Source organism: Ambystoma mexicanum, chromosome 12 (assembly GCF_040938575.1).
Source record: "Ambystoma mexicanum isolate Mex_15411 chromosome 12, UKY_AmexF1_1, whole genome shotgun sequence".
Classification (NCBI taxonomy): domain Eukaryota; kingdom Metazoa; phylum Chordata; class Amphibia; order Caudata; family Ambystomatidae; genus Ambystoma; species Ambystoma mexicanum.
This window is the reverse complement of record NC_090936.1, coordinates 655,467,385-655,487,392: the sequence shown is the minus strand read 5'-3', so window position 1 is coordinate 655,487,392 and position 20,008 is coordinate 655,467,385. Positions and strand designations below refer to the sequence as shown.

Genomic DNA, 20,008 nt, shown 5'->3' with positions numbered 1-20,008 from the left:
TGCCTTCTTTAAGTGGGCGTGGTTGAGTTTCCGGGTTGATTTCCAGAGCTGTCTCCATTTTCCGTGTCAAGTTCAATGATTTCTGCTGAGTCCTTGTGTTGTGATAAATCCATCAGCAAGCTTTGGCAGATAAATTCATTGGCAGACCGTGGTGAAAGGGTAGGTTGGGTGGTAATAATGGTGTCGATTTCATGGTCCGTCGTTTCATCAATGCAGGCTCTTCTAATTTCTTTGGAGAGGGTGGTGGCTCTACTGTGGCTTCATTGCGCCTCATGCTTGAATCTTGTTGAGGGCTTTTTATTAGCTTCAATAGGGGTTGTTTGGGCGTTGGAGCAGATGGTTCTTTGGAAGCAAGTTTGCTGAGTGTCGTTTTCAGAGGCTCCGTTGTTCGAGAAGGCGGTTTACTTATTCGGTTAACAAAGAGCGGCGCCATTTTCATGTATTGTGTTTGAAGTGGGGTCTGGCTTTCTTTGTCATCTGGAGTCATTTTTTCCAGACTAGTGGTTTGGAGGAGTCGTAGCTTTTCTTCCAATACCCATAGCTTCATGTCCCAGGCTTCTCTGTGCTTCTTGTTAGTTTGTTCCAGGGCGGTGATAAATCCTTCTACAAATATCAACTTGGTGTGCATCATTGCTGTTACTGTGATGCTGTCCTTTAACGAGTCGTTGATATTTTCGTAGAGCTTCCCAAATGGTGCTAGGGCTATTGTAATTGCCGACATGATGATGGCCAAATCATTTTCTTTTCACGGCGAGTCTTTTGAGTTAGGAGGAACTATTTCGCTTAATCTCCTATTTCTTGATGGCAAACGTGGCCGAGGTGTTGAGTTCAACATTTGTTCTGGGAAAATTAGACTTTCATCTGTTTGAGTAGGTTGATCTTGGTTTTTACGTTCCCCGGTTTGCTGATCCGGGGGAAGTTGCGTCGATGGTTGAGTCCCGAATAGTTGTTGGTGATTAGGGACTGAAGGAGACATCGGTGCAATTTCATCGACAGATTTTTCTTTAGGAGAGCGTTCTGTGGTGAGTGGCAGCAATATGCCAATTCGATCTTCCCCTTGTGCAGGTGTGGGAGATCTGATGTTAGGTGCAGCCTCTATTATTCCCAAGCTACTCGCACTCAATATAGGTAGGTGTACGGGGTGTATGGTGGTGGGCAGGGAATCTGGAGTGCCTTCTTTCGGGATGGGTGCAGTTATTTCCTCTTGTATCTTCATAGAATGTCTTCCTCTTTTTAGAGCATTGTTTGGTTCAGGCTCACTTTTGTCGGCACTTGAAGGATCCATTTGTTTTTTAGCATACAATGTTGTTTTTCTTGCTTTGGTGGCGGGTGGGAGATCTTGGATTGCTTCCAGAATTTCTACGTCTGAAAGTTCGTTGACCTCGTCCAGCTTTCTTTTACATTGTTTTTTGAAGAAGTCTTTTAACGCCATTGATAACAGTGGGCAGGGGAGAGTTTTTTTCCTGTATCTTTTTTCTTGTATTTTCTTTTTAGGTTTTGCGATTTTTTGGATTTAGCGTCTTGTTTTAAATTCTTTGCCAGTGCTTGGGGAACAGTAGATTCAGAAACCGGTTCTTCCGGTAGTTCGTCAATGACTTCGTCAATGACTCCGTAGGATGTATTAGCAGTGCAGGATTTACTTAATCTTGGCGGGAAAAGAATTTCGTCCCTTGAGCGGTTTCCCGCATTTAGTTCCAGGATATTTTGACTGGTCTGCTCTCCTATTGGAGAATCCTCCTTGGTTGGACTGCTTGCCAATTTTGTCATAGGTTGTTTTTTTAGAGAAATCTTGATGTGGTCACTGTCATTTCTTTTTTTTGACGAACTTGCTGAAGCAATTTGCTCCTTGGATCTGGACCATAATTATGGCTGGCGACACCAGCGAATTTTCTGACTGACAGATGGGCTCCTGGGGGGGCACCACTTTGCTGGTCGTATGATTTTCCGGCAGGGGCTGGAGTCCCGCCACAGTTTCTCAGAGCCTTATTTTGCGCGGCATGCGGGCTGCCAGAAGACCAGGGTTCCAACGTTGGGGCACGGAGGAGCGTCCCACCGCTCGTAGGCTCCATTCCTTCGTCGATCGGGAGGACGTCCCCTGTTTCCACCTCAACCCGGTTATTCGCCCAGGCTGCCAGCACAGGGGCAGACGCCGACCGTCAAATCGTCCGCCTCTCTCGCCACCGTAAGGGCCTGGCGGGAAGGCTGTGCAGGCTGGGCCTGACGCTGGAAGAGGAGGAGGAAGGAGACTCCAATGAGACGGGCAGCGGGTGTGTCGAAAGAGCCGCAGCGCCTTGGAGGTTCTGTGAGGCTGATAAATCCGAAGAGTCCAATGGGTCCCGGAGGTCCTCCGTGCTCCTACCCAGCCCACCAGGGGAGACAGGAGATTCCGAGGTAAGAGCGCCTATGTTTGTTGGGGCGCATGAAGGATTCAATAGGTCTGTAGAGGCGACAGATAAGCCATGTTGAAAAAGCTGTGCTCTGGCGTTTGTTGTGGTTGATGCGTTTGTACCTTCCTCCGCTTCGGTCGCACTGGGTAGTGGCTCCGTGGGAGTTGAGCAGGATACAGAGGGTGAACGCTGGGTCCCGTCGAAAGGATTTTCAAAATCGAAGCGGGTTGACGGGGTATTGCCAGGTGTAGTGCAGGCTGAAGGGGCCACGGCAATATTCCTTGATACCTTCGGTTTTTGTGTTGATGGTTTCATTGACGTGATGTCGAGAGATTTAAAATTACTTCTTAGGAGTCGCTGCTCTGCTGTGGGCTCTGTTTGAAGATCCTGCGCACATGGAGAAATAGTGGAGCTTTCGTGTAAGGAGGCTTCACAGGGTCCACGAGGCTTCATTTCGAAGGGCAGTGCGCTGCAGGGATGCCGCAGACTGCCGGAGACTGCCTCAACCTCGCCTCAAGCTCCGCTCACCGCTCCGCGGTAGACACTGAAGTTAAGTACTTCGATGGGGTCCTCCCACAGTAGACAAGGTAGAGAGCCTGCCGGAGACTGCCTCAACCTCGCCTCAAGCTCCGAGATTTTGACTGGACACGAAAAGAGGTAAAGAAAGTAGTAGATCAAATAGAAAGAGGAAGAGAATTACATAGTTAAGTGGGCCAGAGTGAGTTAGAGCAGGAGAGTGACTGGGCCTAAGGGGATGAGGACTGGTTAGCAAGAATTGAGATTCCGAGTGCAATGATCGAGTGACCAAAAGACAAAGGATGATAAATAGGAAGGGGCCATAGCATATAAAGATTTAAAAACAAAATAGAAAAAAATGAAATTTGAGGCGTGAGACGAAAGATAGCCATTGCAAGTCCTGGTTGGTGCTGGCAATGGATTTGCATGGGGAGAGAGAACAAATAAGGCAGATACAAGAACTGAAAATAGTTTTCATTGGAGCAAGATGAGGAGCAGGTAGTGCAAGAAGGCGAGACAAGCGCTTATACAAACGAGAACAAATAAAACTGGAGAAAAGAAGTTTAGCAGAAGGAGTCAGACGAGAGATTAAAATTTCAAGGGTGTTTATTTGAAATAAATAGACAATGCCTACCTATCCCTATTGCTATGAGGGATTTTCCCTGCCTAAAAACTAGACTAAGGGTGCTCGTCAAATGTCCAAATCACAAAATAGTCCTCAGTCTAAAACCTAACTTCTATCTGGTCCTACCACTTTTAGAAAAATGTAATATAAATATTAGCCAGAGCAGTAGCCTTTCTACTTAAGCTTATGCTGGGTAAAGCTCCATGGGTTGCTCCTAAGTACTGTTCATCCGTATAATGCAGGTTTTCTATAGTTTATCAAATTAAGGTTTTCAGCCTTATCTTCAGGTTTCTCATCACAAGTTTTAAATCCTTACACAACTCCAATGGTTCCAGTTCCTTAAACGGATGAGTGATTTTCTTGGGCAATTGAACACTCCAGGTTCTCTGTTCTCCAAGTGTTGAAAAATGTTACTTATTTTTCTATGGCTCTCCAAAGCCCTTTGGTTTCTCCAGCTCAATTAAGGACATAGTTCCCTAGGGATGCCTAAGCCTTTTGGGACTCTGATTTACTTAACTCAGCAGGGTCTCTCTTGGGCGTTTGCCTGTGTCTCACTTTCCCAGGCCCCTTGGGATGGTTTTGTCTGGTGGTCTCATCTCTCTAGCCTCAAAAGGGGTGGGAAGAAGGGACAAATTGCCCAGATTCGTCACACAGCGTTAAAAGTAAGGAAATAACAGATTTTATGTATGTCAAATAAGTGGAAACGACAAGTTCTAGCAACTGCAGATATGTGAAGAGAAAATGATAAAGAAGAATCAAAAATAATGCTAAGATTGCAGGCTGATGTTGAAAGAGGGAGATGGAATGGGGTAAAAAAATAGAGGCTGGTGGGATAGGGGAGGGGATGCGAGAGGAGGGGAAAAACGAAACCTCTGTTTTTATGCATTTAAATGGAGAAAATTGGCTGTCATCCAACGCTCAGTAAGGCAGGCTGAAAAGCGGAGATGGAGAGATTCAGAAAAGGTCGAAAATTAAACAAAAGTTTGCGAGTCGTGTGCATAGAAGTGGTAAGGGAAGTGGAAAGAGGAATGGTGTAAAGAGTAAAGAGAAGAGGACCAAGTACAGAAGCCTCAGGAACTCCAAAGCAAAGTGGATGGGAAGTAGAAGAGAGGCCGACACATTTTATAGAGAAGGAATGTCCAGAAAGATCAGAAAGAAATCATTTGTGAACCGAACCAAAGGTGCCTAAGGAAGAAAGCCTATGAGAAAGAATAGAGTGATCCACCATGTCAAATTCTGTGGATAGCTGACGTAAAATCAGCAGAGATGGTTGTTTGTTATAATGAGTGAAGAGAAGAGACTCTGTGACAGAAAGCAAGGCAGTTTCCGTTGAATGGAAGGGGAGGAGACCAGAGTGGATGGGTGAAGAAGAAGGAGGAGAACTAATCATAGACTACTTTTTTGATAATCATAGAAATAAAAAAGGCAGACGAGAGACCACATGGAAATTTGATAGAACCAACAAGTCTAATGAAGGTTTCTTTAGAATGGGTATAATGACTGCATATTTGAAAACTTGAGGGGAAACCGCAAAAGATAAAGAAGAATTGAAAAGAAGAGTAAGATAAGGAATAAGAAGAGGAATGATTTGAGAAATAAGACAAGTGGAAGAAGATCAGAGTGAGCTTCAGTAGGATGGGCATGGCGATGAACATTGAGGTATTTGTGTCCATAAGTAAATCAAAAGAAGAAGTAGAGTGGAGAGTAGGAGCTTCTGAGTCAGGGGCCTCACTTGGACCCGAGCGGCTGGATTCACAAAGAGTAAACACCGTGGACGTTAAATGGGAAGCTTAATCCGAGGGCAAAAAAAGAAAGGATTCAGATGGATTAAAGGCAGGAGGCATAAGAAGATGAAAAAATTCCTGAAAGAGTCGGCGATGATGGGTAGAGTACCTTGTGAGTAGTTCCAAAAATACTGCTGTTTAGCTTGGAGGAGCAAACTGTCATAGAGAGTGGACATATGAAAAAGATGAGAAGTTATAGGGAGAATGTGTTTTGTGCCCAGGATGCTCAATGCGGCGAAGTGTGCGGTGCAAGAGGAAAAGTACCTGAGTCATCCCTGGTTGATGGGATCTACAGCTGGGGGAAAAAGCTTGAAGTGGAATAGAGACTGTCTAGGGTATTCAGAAGAATGGAAGGGAGAGAAGAAGCAGTGGTGTCCACAGAGAGAGAATAAAACTCAGTAATACAAGGCAGTCTGGAATGAAGTGATGATGTAAAGACCGAGGAGTTGAATGAATGAAGACCACGGCATTGATAGATACTGATAATAAGGAGGGGGCCTCGTAGAGGAAGAGAAACAGAAAAGGAAAGAAAAAAATGATCAGAAAAGTAAAGGGCCACAGTGTCATAACATTGTCATGGTCACTATTGCGACTTTGGCGCTTTCCCTGGCTTACTGTTCCTCCATGTACGGATGGACTCCGCGTTAACATTCTAGTCCTCCTCCAAGATGGCACCCTTCCGTGTTAGGGAATATATCGGAGACAGAACCGGCAAACAAACGCGTCTCAACTCTGTGAGTACCAGCACTTGTGAATTGTTCCCAGTTGTTCATTTCCTCCAATCCTTCCTGCTTCCATTTTTTTCCTGAACATTTCCATTTGTTACTTCTGCCTTCTGTGTTCCTTTGTTCCTGTTTTGTCTCAGCTTGGCTTTTTCCATACTGTTAGCTACCTCCAGTAGTCAGAACCTGTTGAATTTTTATTTTAGTTTTACCACTGCCTGGAAATCACCATCCTTCATCTGGGACTTATGCCTATTGAACCTGAAGTACAGAGAGGTTTTTTCGGGCTTGACCTTTTTCCTCTTGGTTCCAACATTAGGTCCTTGTATCTGGCGCTCTGTCTCTATTCAGAGTCCCAAACAAGCACCACTGTGCTTGTTCCCTATCACCCACCATCTTGGTGCCATTAAAGTCTGGCGGTAAGTGGGCTTTTTAATTGTCTTTACTGGAACTTTGACAGATTGAGACGCCCACTGTGGCCCAAATGCAAGATATTGTTAACGCATGCAGTCTCTTTCTCAGGAGGTGCAGGCATTAAAGGCAGAAAATGCCTCTTTAAAGGCAAATAAAGGCTGCTTGTGAAATTTTAGGGGTGGAACCTCCCTCTCCTTCTCCTAACATGGAAAAAATGTGATGGGAACCCAAAGAAAATGCATGAATTCATTATCGCCTGTTATGTCTATTTTACGTTTCGTCCTCTATCTTTTTCATCACACAGAGCAAAAATCTGATTCATTGGTTCCAATTTAACTAAACGTGCATTGCCTTGGGCCACTACATTAGTCACGGCTGACAGCCCTGCTACAAGAGATTATGCTAGTTTTCTACAGTCCTTCAATGAAATGTTTGGTAGCTATTATTTTTTATGGTCTACCGATGTGATGTCCTACATCACCAAATTCAAACAAATTGCAGCAGAGACTGTTTGGCCATAATCCATCCAATTCACACTACTCAGAAGGGGGCTCAGTGATGAATTGAAAGACAAACTGGCCCGTGTACCACGCCCGGATTCCTTCTCTGAATTAATGGCGCTTGTGATGCAAATTGATTACCAGAAAGAAAGTCTGAGAAGATGAAATCTCGTTCCTTTTGGCAGTGTACACCCATTACTGAACCCTGTGTTTTAGACACAGTACCTTTGCAAGTAGGAGCTGCTAGAGGTCCTCTCAGGGATGAGGAAAGAAAACGAAGAAGAGAAAAAGGTCTCTGTATGTATTGTGCATCATCAAATCATCTACTCAGAGATTGTCCATTTGTACCTCCCAGACATCAGGGAAATGAGAAATCCCACCCAAAGGAGGGACTATAGGTTGGGAAAGCTCTACATATAGCCCTTTCTGACCCTAATGTTCTGTACAAGACAATACAATATCCTTTGTGGTCCTACGCGTTGTTTTGGTAACACTGTCTTCTACCATTTAGACTGCTGCTTTGGTAGATTGTTAGGACGGAGGCTTCTTTATGGACACGGAATGGGCCTAAGGACAAGCTATACCATGCGTTAAAAAAGAAGTAGCCCAATCTGTGGAAGGCATCAATGGTACACTGCTTAGCTCAGGCCCAATCATCGCACATACCGAACACCACCAAATGAGGGTAAATACACACCAATAAAGTGTGACTCGCGATTTAATCAAGGCCGCTCATTCCCCTGGTATTAGGAATTCCCTGGCTCCAGCTACCTAACCCTACCATCGAATGGACTGCTCACATACTCCACCTAGATTCATTATACTGTAAAGAACATTGTTATACGTCAAACAACCAAGAAAATTGTATACCTTCCATTGAAACATGACTCCCCACTTTAGCCATACGAAACATTGCTCTGGTTCACACTGAATACCACAAGTATTTGGACATTTTCAAACACCATTCTGTCCACATACTGCCACCTCATCATGTTTTTGAATGTGCAATCGACTAACTTCTCGGGGCGGTGGTGCCCTTCAGAAGAATGATAATTTTATCTGAATCTTAGAAAGAGGCCTTGAAAGAATACTTACAGACCAACCTTCAAAGCGGTTTGATTACCGAGTCTAAAGCACCATGTGAGGTATCACTGTTCTTCTGTAAAGAACTCTGTCCTTGTTTGGACTACAGGGGACTTAATGCCGTTATCATAAAGGACAAATATCCATTACCACTCATTTAAGACATACTGGAAGTTGTTTGTGGATCAGTTATCTTCACCAAACGCAACCTCCATGGAGCTTACCATCTGATCCGGACTAGCAAAGGGGATGAATGGAAAGCGGCATTCAGGACCCCTTTTGGTCATTATGAGTAAAGAGTGATGCCATTTCAGTTAACGAACGCTGTATTCCAACTATTTGTTAGCCATGTTTTTTCTGACTTTCTCTTCCAATCAGTTATTGTCTGTTTATATTGTATCCTGATATAGTCTAGGTCCATGGAAGCTCATCTGTATCATGTCAAAGAGGTCTTATCCAGATTAAGAGAAAAAATCAACATTTGGTGAAACCAGAGAAAAGTCTATTTGTGGTCATATCCATTCCCTATCTGGGGTATCTTGACTGCTGAAGGCATACAAATGTATCCATGAAAGATCAAAGCTATATTACACTGGCCGTCTCCTATATCAGTGAAGGAAGTACAGAGGTTTCTTGGATTGTGTAACTTCTACCATAGATCCATCAAGCATTACGCTTCCATGGACCTTCCAATAACTAACCTTCTTGAGAAAAATGTTACTTTTAAATGGGACACTGCGGCGGATTGCACCTTTCAGGAACTGAAGACAGCTTTCACGTCTGCTCTTATACTATGTCACTCGGATTATAAGAAACTCTTCATAGTGTAGGCTGATGGTTCCGAAGGCGCCTTAGGAGCAGTATTACTGCAAAAACAGTACAATGATATAAAACATCCTCTAGCCTATTTGTCCCATACCCATTCTAACAGCAAAAGAAATAATACTGTTTTGGAAAAGCAACTGCTTGCTGTAAAGAATGGAGACATCTTCTGCTTGGGGCATGACATACGGTGGAAATAAGAACAGACCACACAAATCTGGGAGCATTGCAGAATATGGAATGCAGAAATAGCCGGCATGTCAGGTGAGCTTACATTTTTGCCCAGGACTGATTTCTTGTAATATACATACCCAGTTCTGAGAACAGTATCACAGATATCTTATCCTGCCAAGAAAGAAACATATCTCACAGTCATTCTGGAGAGTTCATGTTTAAACCCCAAACAGTTGTATTCCACGTTGATACATTTCGACACAACCTCTGGAGAGAAACTAACAAGTACCTACAAAGCACTTCTGACAACAAGGTTGATAATTCATTAATTATTCATGATGGCTTTCTAACCAAACATAATCAAATCTGTGTACCGAAAGTTGAACTACAACAGGAGGTCATGGCTCTTTGTCATGACAGCAGGAGTGCTGGACATTGAGGGATACGAGAAACTCAAGAACTCACAATCCGGTACTTCTGTTGGTCTTCTATGAAAACTGACATCTGTCAATTTGTTTCTGCCTGTGAAGTATGTGCACAAAACAAACAACCTACCACTGCCTTAATTGGTATGCTACAACAACCCAATCTTCCTTCTAGACCCTGGGAAATAATAGGCACAGACTTTATAATGGATTTGCCAAAATCTCAAAAAACACCACTATTATTGTAACCATTGATGCTTTCTACAAGCAAGCACACTTTACGCCTCTACCTAAACTTCCTAATGCGTCCAAAATGGCATCTGTCTTCCTAAATGGCATATTCCGTCTGCACAGGTTGTCTTCAGTTATCATATCCGGTGCAGGACCGCAGTATACCTCTCGCTTCTGGTCTATTCCAGTCTACGTGTCCAAAGGGCACTATATCAGGATACCACCCCCAGACTAATGGACTCACAGAAAGGATGAACTAAACCATGGAACAATATCTATGCTGTTTCTCTGTGTCTGTACTAGAAGATTGGGTGTCACGATTGCCAGCTAATTAATTCACCTACAACAACAAATTGCACTCTTCCCTGAACACATCACCTTTCTTTTGTGCCTATGGTTTCCACCTAAACAGCTTTCCCTGTACCTCTGATATCCATAACACACATACCAAGAGTAAACCCGCATAGCTCTTCCCTACAGGATGGACACAAAATAGCCCTTGAGCAACTAAAGAAAACATGTGAACAAGTTAAAGGATTTGCATATAAACACTGGTCTCTTCAACTATCCTATTCAGTAGGGGACTTGGTTTGGCTGTCCACAAAGTATCTACCACAAACAATGAGACCCTCCAAACTCTCTCCATTGTATATGGGACCTTTCTGTATCAACAAGGTGTTAACTTGGTTATTAAAGACTGTACTTGCCCAATTCATGGAAAAGAATACACACTGTGTTTCACACTTCCTTTCTTAAACTGGTCCTCTTGTCTGGTTCAAGGCGATCCAAAGCTATTCCTCTCCCAGTTATCGTCGATGGAGTTCCTGAATACGTAGTCAATAAGATCAGTGATTCACTTTATTTGAGGGGCACACTTCAATATCTAGTGGACTGGCCCAGATATGATGACACAGAACGATCATGGGAACCTGCATCTTATGTACACTTCTCGATTAATACATACATTTCACCAGCTCCATCCTTGGAAGCACGGACCAACAAGTCTTGGCAGGAGGCATACTGTCAGAAAGCCATCATGGTCGCTATGGCAACATTGGTGCTTTCTCTGGTGTACAGTTCCTCCACATAAAGACGGACTCCGCGTTAGCGGTCTAGTCCTCCTCCAAGAGGGTGCCCTTCCACATTACACATATCAGAGAAAGAACCAGCAAACAAAAGCGTCTCAACTCTGTGAGTACCAGCGCTTGTGAATTGTTCCCAGTTGTTCCTTTCCTCCGCTCCTTCCTGCTTCCATTTTTTCCTGAACATTTCTGTTTGTTCCTCCTGCCTTCTGTGTTCCTGTGTTGCTGTTCTGTCTCAGCTTGGCATTTTCCATACTGTTACCTACTTCCTGCAGTCATTAACTGTATAATTTGTCTTTTTGTTTTACCACAGAGTGGAAATCGACCATCCTTCATCTGGGACTGATTGCCTATTGAACGTGAAGTACAGAGAAGGTTTTTCTGGATTTTCCTTTTCCCTCTTGGTTCCTCCGTTAGGTCCTTTTATCTGGCGTTCTGTCTCTATTGACAGTCCGAACAAGCACCACTATGCTGGTTGCCTATCACCCACCGCCTTGGTGCCATTCAAGTCTGGTGGTAAATGGACGTTTTCATTGTCTCTACTGGAACTCTGACAAGTAGACTGTACCGAAGAAAAGGAAAGATGGGAAGAGCAAATTATATCAAGAGAGGAGCCTGTGCTGTGGGAAGGATGTGGGACAAATGATAAGAATCCATTAGTGAGAGGAATGCAGATGATTTGTGAACAGAAGAAAGATGCAGATTTAAGTCACTAAGCAAAATAAAAGGAGCATTAGTAAGTAGAAGGTGGTGGAGTAATGCATCAATGTCATCACAAAAGGAAGAGAGGGATCCAGGAGGATGGTACACTTAAGGAAGTTTCAAGGATGTGAACGAAGGGAACAAAAATGATACTCAAATGACAGGAATGATGGTAAATCCGAATTTTGGGGCAAGCGATGCCAAGAACAACGGAAAAGAATGCCAGATAAACCTAGGTCTATCATGCGTGGAGAGTGAGAAAAGCGAGCAGGAGAAGTAGTCAGAACAGCACATGAAGCAGCATTAGAGGAGAGTCATATTTCAGTTCGATGTAGAAACTGTAAATTGAGACGGAGAAAGAGGTATAGTACAGAATGTGTCTTGTTACAGATAGAGCGATTATTAAGGAAAGCAATCAAATTAAAGGATTACAGCTGTTGGCCATAGGCAGAAAAGAAAAATTCAAAATGTCACCAGTCTGAATAGAAGAACCGGGTACGGGAGGAGATATGAACTGCGATAGCTTTAGGCATGTTGACTGAGTAGAGAGAAAAAAAGTAAAAAGATGTGTCGAAAGGAGTGTGTGAAAGTATCAGAAAGTCCTCACAATGGTATAACCCAGCCCCAAATGAATGATAGGACGGCAAAAGGAAAGTAAAGTCAGCAGTGGGCTTGGTAGGATGAAGAAGGCAGGAGCTGCACTATCGTCCAACCATGTTCAGGGAGATGTAAAAAGTCCCAGCCAGGAGCTGATAAGCAGGCCAAGCAATGGCCAGGCCACTTCCTATGTGGATAGTCCTCCCTGGACAGCCACAGACAGCAGCACCATTTACCGACTTTGTAAGGCTTCTACATGGAAGTCCAGAGTTTTATACGAGAGGCTGTTCCTTAGTCAGTGTAGTTGGATATATTTATTTATTTATCTATTTATAGAGTGCCGCAGCCCGTGGGCATAAGGGCGCTAACAAAAGACACAGGACAACATAAGATGACAGGACAAGCGGGACATATCGGTCAGTAACTGGTCGGCGGTGGGTCGGGGTGGTTACTTAAACAGTACCGTTTTCAGGTTTTTTCTGAATATCAGATAGTTGGGCTCAAGTCGAAGATCAAGTGGGAGTCTGTTCCATTTAGTCGTGGCTAGGCTGGGGAAGGCTCGGCCCAAGCCATTGGATTTGTTTGCTTTTCCAGTTTGGATCAACCCTTTGTTTCCTGATCTTAATGTTCGGTTGGGCACGTAAGGTCTAATTTGTTTTTTGAGGTAGTCCGGGGCAGAGCCATAGGGACAATGGTGGACAAGAGACATGGACTTGAAAGAGATACGATCCTCGATGGAGAGCCAGTGGAGAGCTTTTCTTTCTTCAAAGATGTGGTCTCTATTGGATTTGCCCGTGATTGTTCTTATAGCATTATTTTAGATGACTTGGCATTGCTTAAGGCATTTTTTGGTGGCACCTAGCATTAGGGAGTTTAATCTAGTCTGGATAATATGATGGCTCTAGCGACAGGGGCATTGCTAGGGGGGGGGGGCTAAGGGGGCTATAGCCCCTGATCTTTTGGTTGTAGCCCCGGATAGAATCTCAGGAGCTACAGCCAAAAGACAAGCTAGCCACCAGTCCCAACAGTTCCGACATCAGCGTAGCCCCGGGTCTTTTCCAGACCTAGCAACTCCCCTGTCTAGCGATATTGGAGCTGTTTTGTTGACTCAGGTGGGGATTTATTTGTTTTAACAGTCTTTGATGGTATTGACATGTCTTTTTAAGATATGCCACCTGTGCTTCTGCTCCCAGAGAGGCCTGCAGGTATACCTCTAGAGTCTTTACTTTTTCTGAGACCCTCACTGGTGAGTCTTTAATGTTAAAGTTTGCATATGTTGGATCTAGTTTTGCTCTTGCTTGAGGGGATCCGAAAACCATAAGTTCAGTTTTCCCTCCATTGAGGGACATCCAGTTGGATTTCATCCAGGCCTCAATGGAGTTATAGACTGAATTGAGCCTATCATTGTCCGTGGTGTGGCAGCCGGTTAGATCTAATACCAATTGTGTATCATCTGCGAAGTTCGAAAAGAATATGCCCAATTTGGTCAGAAGGGTGCAGAGACAGCGCATATGGATGTTAAATATCAGTGGTGAAAATCTGGCTCCTTGATGGACTCCGCAATCTAACTGCTGAGAGGCCGATGTGTGGTCACTCCATTGGATTCTGGAGCTCCTATTTCCCAGGAAAGAAGCTATCCATTCAATGGCATCCGGTTAACAGTTGCCTGACTTCTCTAGGGCCTCTCGCAGCTTCTGGTGATCTAACAGATCAAAGCTGCCGAGCGGTCCAGCAAGATTAGTAGCCCTGATTTGCCTTTATCCATTACACCCATCATTTTGGTCTGAAGGTCCAGTAGGGCATGGGCATGTAGTATTTGCATGGGGGCAATTTGTGAGGTGATGTTTTCGTAATTTTCTATGGTTATGTCTCCCAAATAGTCAAGGGGATCAATAGGAGTTTTAGGCAGAGTGTCTCCCTTCTTCTTTTTTATGGCTTCAAGAAGAAATTTGAGCTAATGCTGTCTCGCAAGTTAGAAATATTCCGGGAAAGATGGGAGATGTAGTCCCTAGTACTAGCAGAGTTTAAAATCAGTCAATAGTGGGTTTTCAAACAATCCCTTTACGCCTAGGTAAATCAGTCAGCAACTGCCTAATAAATACAATAGCTAAAAAACGAAATTAAGCTTAAAGCAGTACAATCCCTAAAAAATTACAAATTCTAAAACAAAGCAACAGAGTTACGCTGTGCAACGGGAGTTAATCTAGCAAGCACCTAGACAGCCCAGGCCTTAAATAGGGCGCAAACCGTACATGCCTGGAAATGTAATGAAATACGCTGGGAAAGATGGGAGATGTAGTCGCTAGTGCCAGCAGAGTTTAAACTCAGTCGAAAGTGGGTTTTCAAACCATCCCTTTTGCCCTAGGTAAATCAGTCAGCAACTGCCTGATAAATACAATAGCGAAAAAACTAAATTAAGCTAAAAACAGCACAACCCCTAAAAGAATTACAAATTCTGAAACAGAGCAACAGAGTGACAGTATGCAACAAGAATTAATCTCTCGTTTAAGACATCAATAAGAAAATATAGGTTTTTGCAAGTAATGCATGAAGCTGAAAAGAACGCTATGTCAGCACAAATAATGGCCACTTATTGTGTTGCAAAACCCTGATTCATGGATTATTTGCGCAGAAAAAAACGGGATTTGTGCGCCATTCTGCCCGCAAATCCCTGTTTAACAAATGGGGATTTGTGGGCAGAATGGCGCACAAATCCCGTTTTTTAGGCGCAAATAATCCAAATCACCCAAGTATTTGTCCAGTCTAAACCCTATTTGTAAATAATACATATAGATTTCATAGTAGCCAAAACAACTGCTTTGCTCACCCTTGGTGCACCTTCTGAAGAAGCCATGGGAAAGCAACATGCACAGAGTGAACGCTACCCATGTGGCAGAGAATATTGAGATGACAACAGCAGATGAGAAGCCAAATGATGAGCCCATTGGGGATATTGCAACATTCATTATCCATGATTAGAGCATGATAACAGTACATTATTTCCTCTTCACTTAGAAGTGCTTTATGCAGGCGGCGACAGAAAATAAAGGTTCAGGGAAGTGACCAGATGAATAGAGACAGAATCCTTCTAATAAATATAATAGTTAGAACTGGACTAAAATGAGAAAGCAAAAATAGTAAGCATTGTGTTTGTAAGCACAAAAAGGATGGGCCTGCAATCTTTATGTTTTCTTATGAGCACTAAGCGTACAGCTTGTCCTGAAAAGGGCAGCACTGCATCCTTGTTTACTGATATGACGCGGCTTAGGCCTCACAAGTCACGATTGGTTTGCATGAATCATATAATACCATCGGGCTCTTCAATTATTCAAGGTGTGGCCATTCCCAGTGACACGTCAGATATGACGGCTAGGTTCAGTCTCGCTTGAGAACCTGAAAAATTGTTGTGTGGGATATCAGATAATCGCGTGACTAATTAGGGATGATGGAACGCTCTGCCATGGTCGGACAGGTGGACAGGAGGGCAGATAGCGCCAGCGCTATTAGCGCCGGCGTTAACGCCCAACTCGTGATGAGGCCCCTAGCCTTGACCGCCTGCCATAGCTACCCTGATTGGTCTGGCTTGTCCAGAGGTTACCCTGTTCCAAGAAACTAGGTTGGCCTTCCGAACCTCTGCCCCTCCAGGTCAGAGTTCAGAAATCCCTCTTAACACCTGGCATGTGAGGCTTTAACACATGTAAGATGGTAGTGACTGGCCATATGAGGCAGTTCTGGCATTAAACAAATCCTCCTGTTCTCTGATGGTTCTGCTGGGTCACCCCCCAAATATCATCGCTGCATCCATTACATATTGGAACTGCATCATGGCTCAAATATGGGCGAAAACTAAAATATCCTTTTTGTCAACTGTCGTAGTGTTTTTTAATTGTATTACACTTATTGTACTTTTCTTTATTTTCAATGTCATTTTCTGCGATGTTTTGGTCATATGGCATCTTCATGTGATGTCGTCAAGGTCATGTGATGTCTCTTCCTGCGATGTCATCTGCCATGTGATATAACTTCAGTTACCCCAGTCACTTTGGTGAACTGACATTCCTGATGCCATGATAGCGTCATGTGTCCCTGTCAACTGCCATCACACGCCACGCAAAGACAAAATATGGAACACAACTGCAAAGGTTATATTACACTTATCCAAAGCAGAAGAGCATTTTAAGTATTTGCAAAGTACATATTTCTATATTACACTAAAGCTTGTGTATTTTAGAGCAGCTATGTATTAAAAAATATTTTTTTTTGCTCCACTTATCAAATGCATATTCAAATCAGATGTTGACTTTGTAGTTGGTTGTTTTTGTAAAGCATTGTAAAGTATCTCAAATAGCATGTCTTTAATAAGCGCCCCAATGTTTACCAAATACTGTATATATGTGGACGAGCCAATACTTTTCAATTGTTCTACAAAATATTGAGTTGAAGGGCACCTTCTCTTCAATTGGGCACTTCTCTTTCAGCCACTGATTCAGCACCTCGTCCTTGAAGGCTCCGGTGTTGCCCACTGTGCTCTGCTGTATTTGGGCAATGGTTGTGGCATCCTTTACTATCTCAATCATTCCTACAAAGCAAAGCAGGCACATTATTCGAAAGCAACATACCACAATCATTACATTAAACAGAAGGACCGCAAGTCTGTAGGCAAACAGAATATAACAGAAGTCATTTGAAATAGGTTGAGCCGTTAAACATCTTTGAGATATTCCTACATGCAGAGAGGAAAAGCCTTTTCTAAAATGAACTTAGTGCTTGCTGCGGCTATTCCAATATATCTCCAAAGCATGCTCAGATATGGTCATAGCCCCTCATCATGAGATTAACCTTAAATGTTCATTTGACGGCCATGCTGTATATCTCTAGTGGGCTCAGGCAGGCTAAGCTTAGAACTATGGGAAATTTAGAATTATGTAAATCTAAAATTCCCTATTTTCGTCAAGCATAGGTTCCCTATCCAATCCTTTTCGGCAGCTGCTCCCCAAGTGTGAAATTCCCTTTCCATTTCCATATTACTTTGTCCATCATTGCTGGAGTACTGTTAAGCCTTAAAAACACATTTCTGGATTTGGTGCATTTTAGTGGCACACCATTGCTACAGAGAAGAGTGACAGACTAAAAGGGGGCCAGAAAGCTGACTTTGTGGTTGGTATGCCAACTGGGAATGCTGCGTCATAATTCGGCAACGCACTAAACGTTATTTCTTGTTTTCATAAGCCAATGTAATCCAATAATACCTTGTTTAACTAATTCTCTCCCAATCTGGAGTACTCTAGCATGTCACGTGTGTGTTAATTTCAAAGTAGAGGCTGTGTTTCAGAGTCTGATGGAGTTGGGCTATATTTGGGATACTTCTCTGGCCCCATTGGGCTACAGGCAGATTTCCCTTTCTGGCCTTATTTTTTGTAGTGGTGCAGTAGCTATGACAACATACAGAGGTCCTCATAAGAAATCTGAGAAGACCTCTATAGGTTGTCAGTGGTACAGCACCTCTTCAAAAAATAATGCCATTCTCAGGTCCTCATAAGAAATCGAGATTTCGTATTAGGGACTCTTGTTTGTTGTTAGAGGTACTGCACCTCTCCAAAAAATAATGTTCGGGATGCAACGTAATGCAAGTATAATTTTTTTTGGAGCGGTGCCATACCCCTGACAACATATAGAGATCCTTATAAGAAATCTCAGAGGATCTTAGTATGTTACTTTACTTTGTTGCTTATAATGCGCCGACACACCCGGAGGCCTCAGGGGCACTGTTGTCAGTGGTACTGCACCTCTCCGATAAATAATGCCATAAAGAGGTCCGCATAAGTAATCTGAGATTTCTTATGCAGAGCTCTCTATGTTATCATACACACACCGTGGGGTGTGTATGATAACAAAAAATAATGCTTGTAATGCTCAGATCCCAGGGTTTTCATATATTGGGAAATGTACTCCTATTTGATTCGCTAACAACAAATATTTCAAAGTTGTTCCATTCTCGTACTGCACAGTACTCTAAAAACAAACAGAAGGGATGGTTCAGCAAATAATGTCAGCTGTTTAAATTTAATGTTTTGGGCATTCTTAAAAGAGCCACCCCAGCCAAATCCTAAGTAATCACGGCACGGGAAAAATACAAAAAGGCTGTAGCCTGGTGTAAATTGGAAAAATACCGTTTTGTGTGGGAGGAGGTCTTAGAGGCATGTGCCGCAAACAACTCAAAAACGTTCTGGGACCTTGTAACAAAGGGTCCCCGCTAAAACCGGAGTTTTACTGGTATTGAGGGTAATGTACAGAACCAGGCGTGGGTGGACCACTTCTCAATACTGTACAAGGAAATCGTTACCACCTCTGAAGTTGAACCATCATTTGAAATTGCCCGAAGGGACAACCATCCAATGATTCAGGTTGATGATGAATGTACAATACTAGAGGTAAAAGCTGCTATTGCCAAACAGGCTCACAATCGCTCTCCTGGTCCAATGGCATCCTGGCTGATCTTTTTCAAGACAGGACGAAATTCAAGGCACCTACTCTTACGATTATTTTTAATTCGATAATTAAATCAGGCAAGATACCGGAATCTTGGAAATCAGCTATAATATTCCCTGTATTACCGTCAAAATATTTGGAAGGGTGTTGTTACACAAATTTGAGTTTTGGGTGAGAGAAAATAATATTTTAGCAGAAATACAGCTGGGCTTCCGTCTGGGACTATGGAACGGGCGAACACTTCCTTAATCACTGTCTAATAATTGCTCACTATTTGTATATTTAAAAAAAAAAGTCTCTGTACCTGGCCTTCATGGTCCCAAGCAAAGCTTTCGACAAAGTTAATCAATCTAAACTCTGGCTAGTGCTCAGGTCTCCGAACTGTCTAAATGTTCTGAGACCCATACATCTTGATACCAAAGCATGTGTCTGAACAGGAGAAAATGGCCACTGTACTCTCTATATTAATATTGACTGAGGAGTACCTCAAGGGTCTGTTTTGGCCCAGCTTACCAGTTCTGGCATATGCAGATGATTGTGCGCTCATTGTGCAGACACCGCAAGCCCTGGTGTGCCTTATTAATGAGTATAGTACTTTTATGAATCAATTAGACCTTCAAGTAAACACTAATGAGTCTGCAATATTGGTTTGCTCATTAAAAAGGAGACACTGTCAACTACCCCAGGTGCGCAGCAACCTTTTTCCTATGCCTCAAGTGTTAGAATTCAACTACCTGGGAATTAGGTCCTCAACAACCCTAACAGGTGGCCCCCATATTGACAAGCAATTGCTCAAAATGAAACAAACCATGGGCGGTATTGCTATATTCACAAGGATGCATCACTCACAACCATTGGAAATGATACCGATAATCTATTAAAAATTGTTGGGCCTTCAACAGTCCGCTCCGAACTATGCTGCTCATTTAGAATTAGGCATTCATCATTTGGAGCACAATCTGAGGATAGAGCCGGCTCTCCACTGGATTTGTCTTTGGTCAAATCCAAAAGATACCCTAAATTATTATTTATTTGCATTTTTAAAGCGGTCGGACAGCCCGCCGGCATCAGGGCCAACCTTTTGAGCAAACCTGGACCCTAACCATTCCATGGTTTAAGAATATTAAGAAGTGCGTAATGGAAATGAATGCTGAATTAATGTTCTCTTTGCTCAGGTTCTTAGATCTACCATCAAGGGTGGCTATATCCAATCAGGTCAAACTTGATTTTATGAGCAATATGAGAGCTTGGAACCTTAGAAACCGTTTATTATGTAATGCTTGCCACAAATGGAATGCAGTAATATCTTGTCTGGAAAAACTTGTTAAAAGATAGTTGTCTTATCACTCGTGCTCGCCTCCATGTTTACAGGACCATATTACCTTGGTGAGAAGTTCAGGTTTTTACACAGTGTCGCCAGGCCCTGTATAATTTACTGAGAGCAGATACAATGCT

The 20,008-nt window shown here is 43.1% G+C and overlaps 1 protein-coding gene across 1 annotated transcript in view; it reads right to left on the bottom strand.

Moving 5' to 3' along the window:
• PIK3CG (phosphatidylinositol-4,5-bisphosphate 3-kinase catalytic subunit gamma) overlaps positions 1-20,008 on the bottom strand; it is a 380,321-nt gene that overhangs the window by 115,062 nt on the left and 245,251 nt on the right. Inside the window, exon 8 of the mRNA XM_069629131.1 lies at positions 16,513-16,643. Coding sequence (XP_069485232.1) covers positions 16,513-16,643 — 131 coding nt within the window. The remainder of the gene's footprint in view (positions 1-16,512; positions 16,644-20,008) is intronic.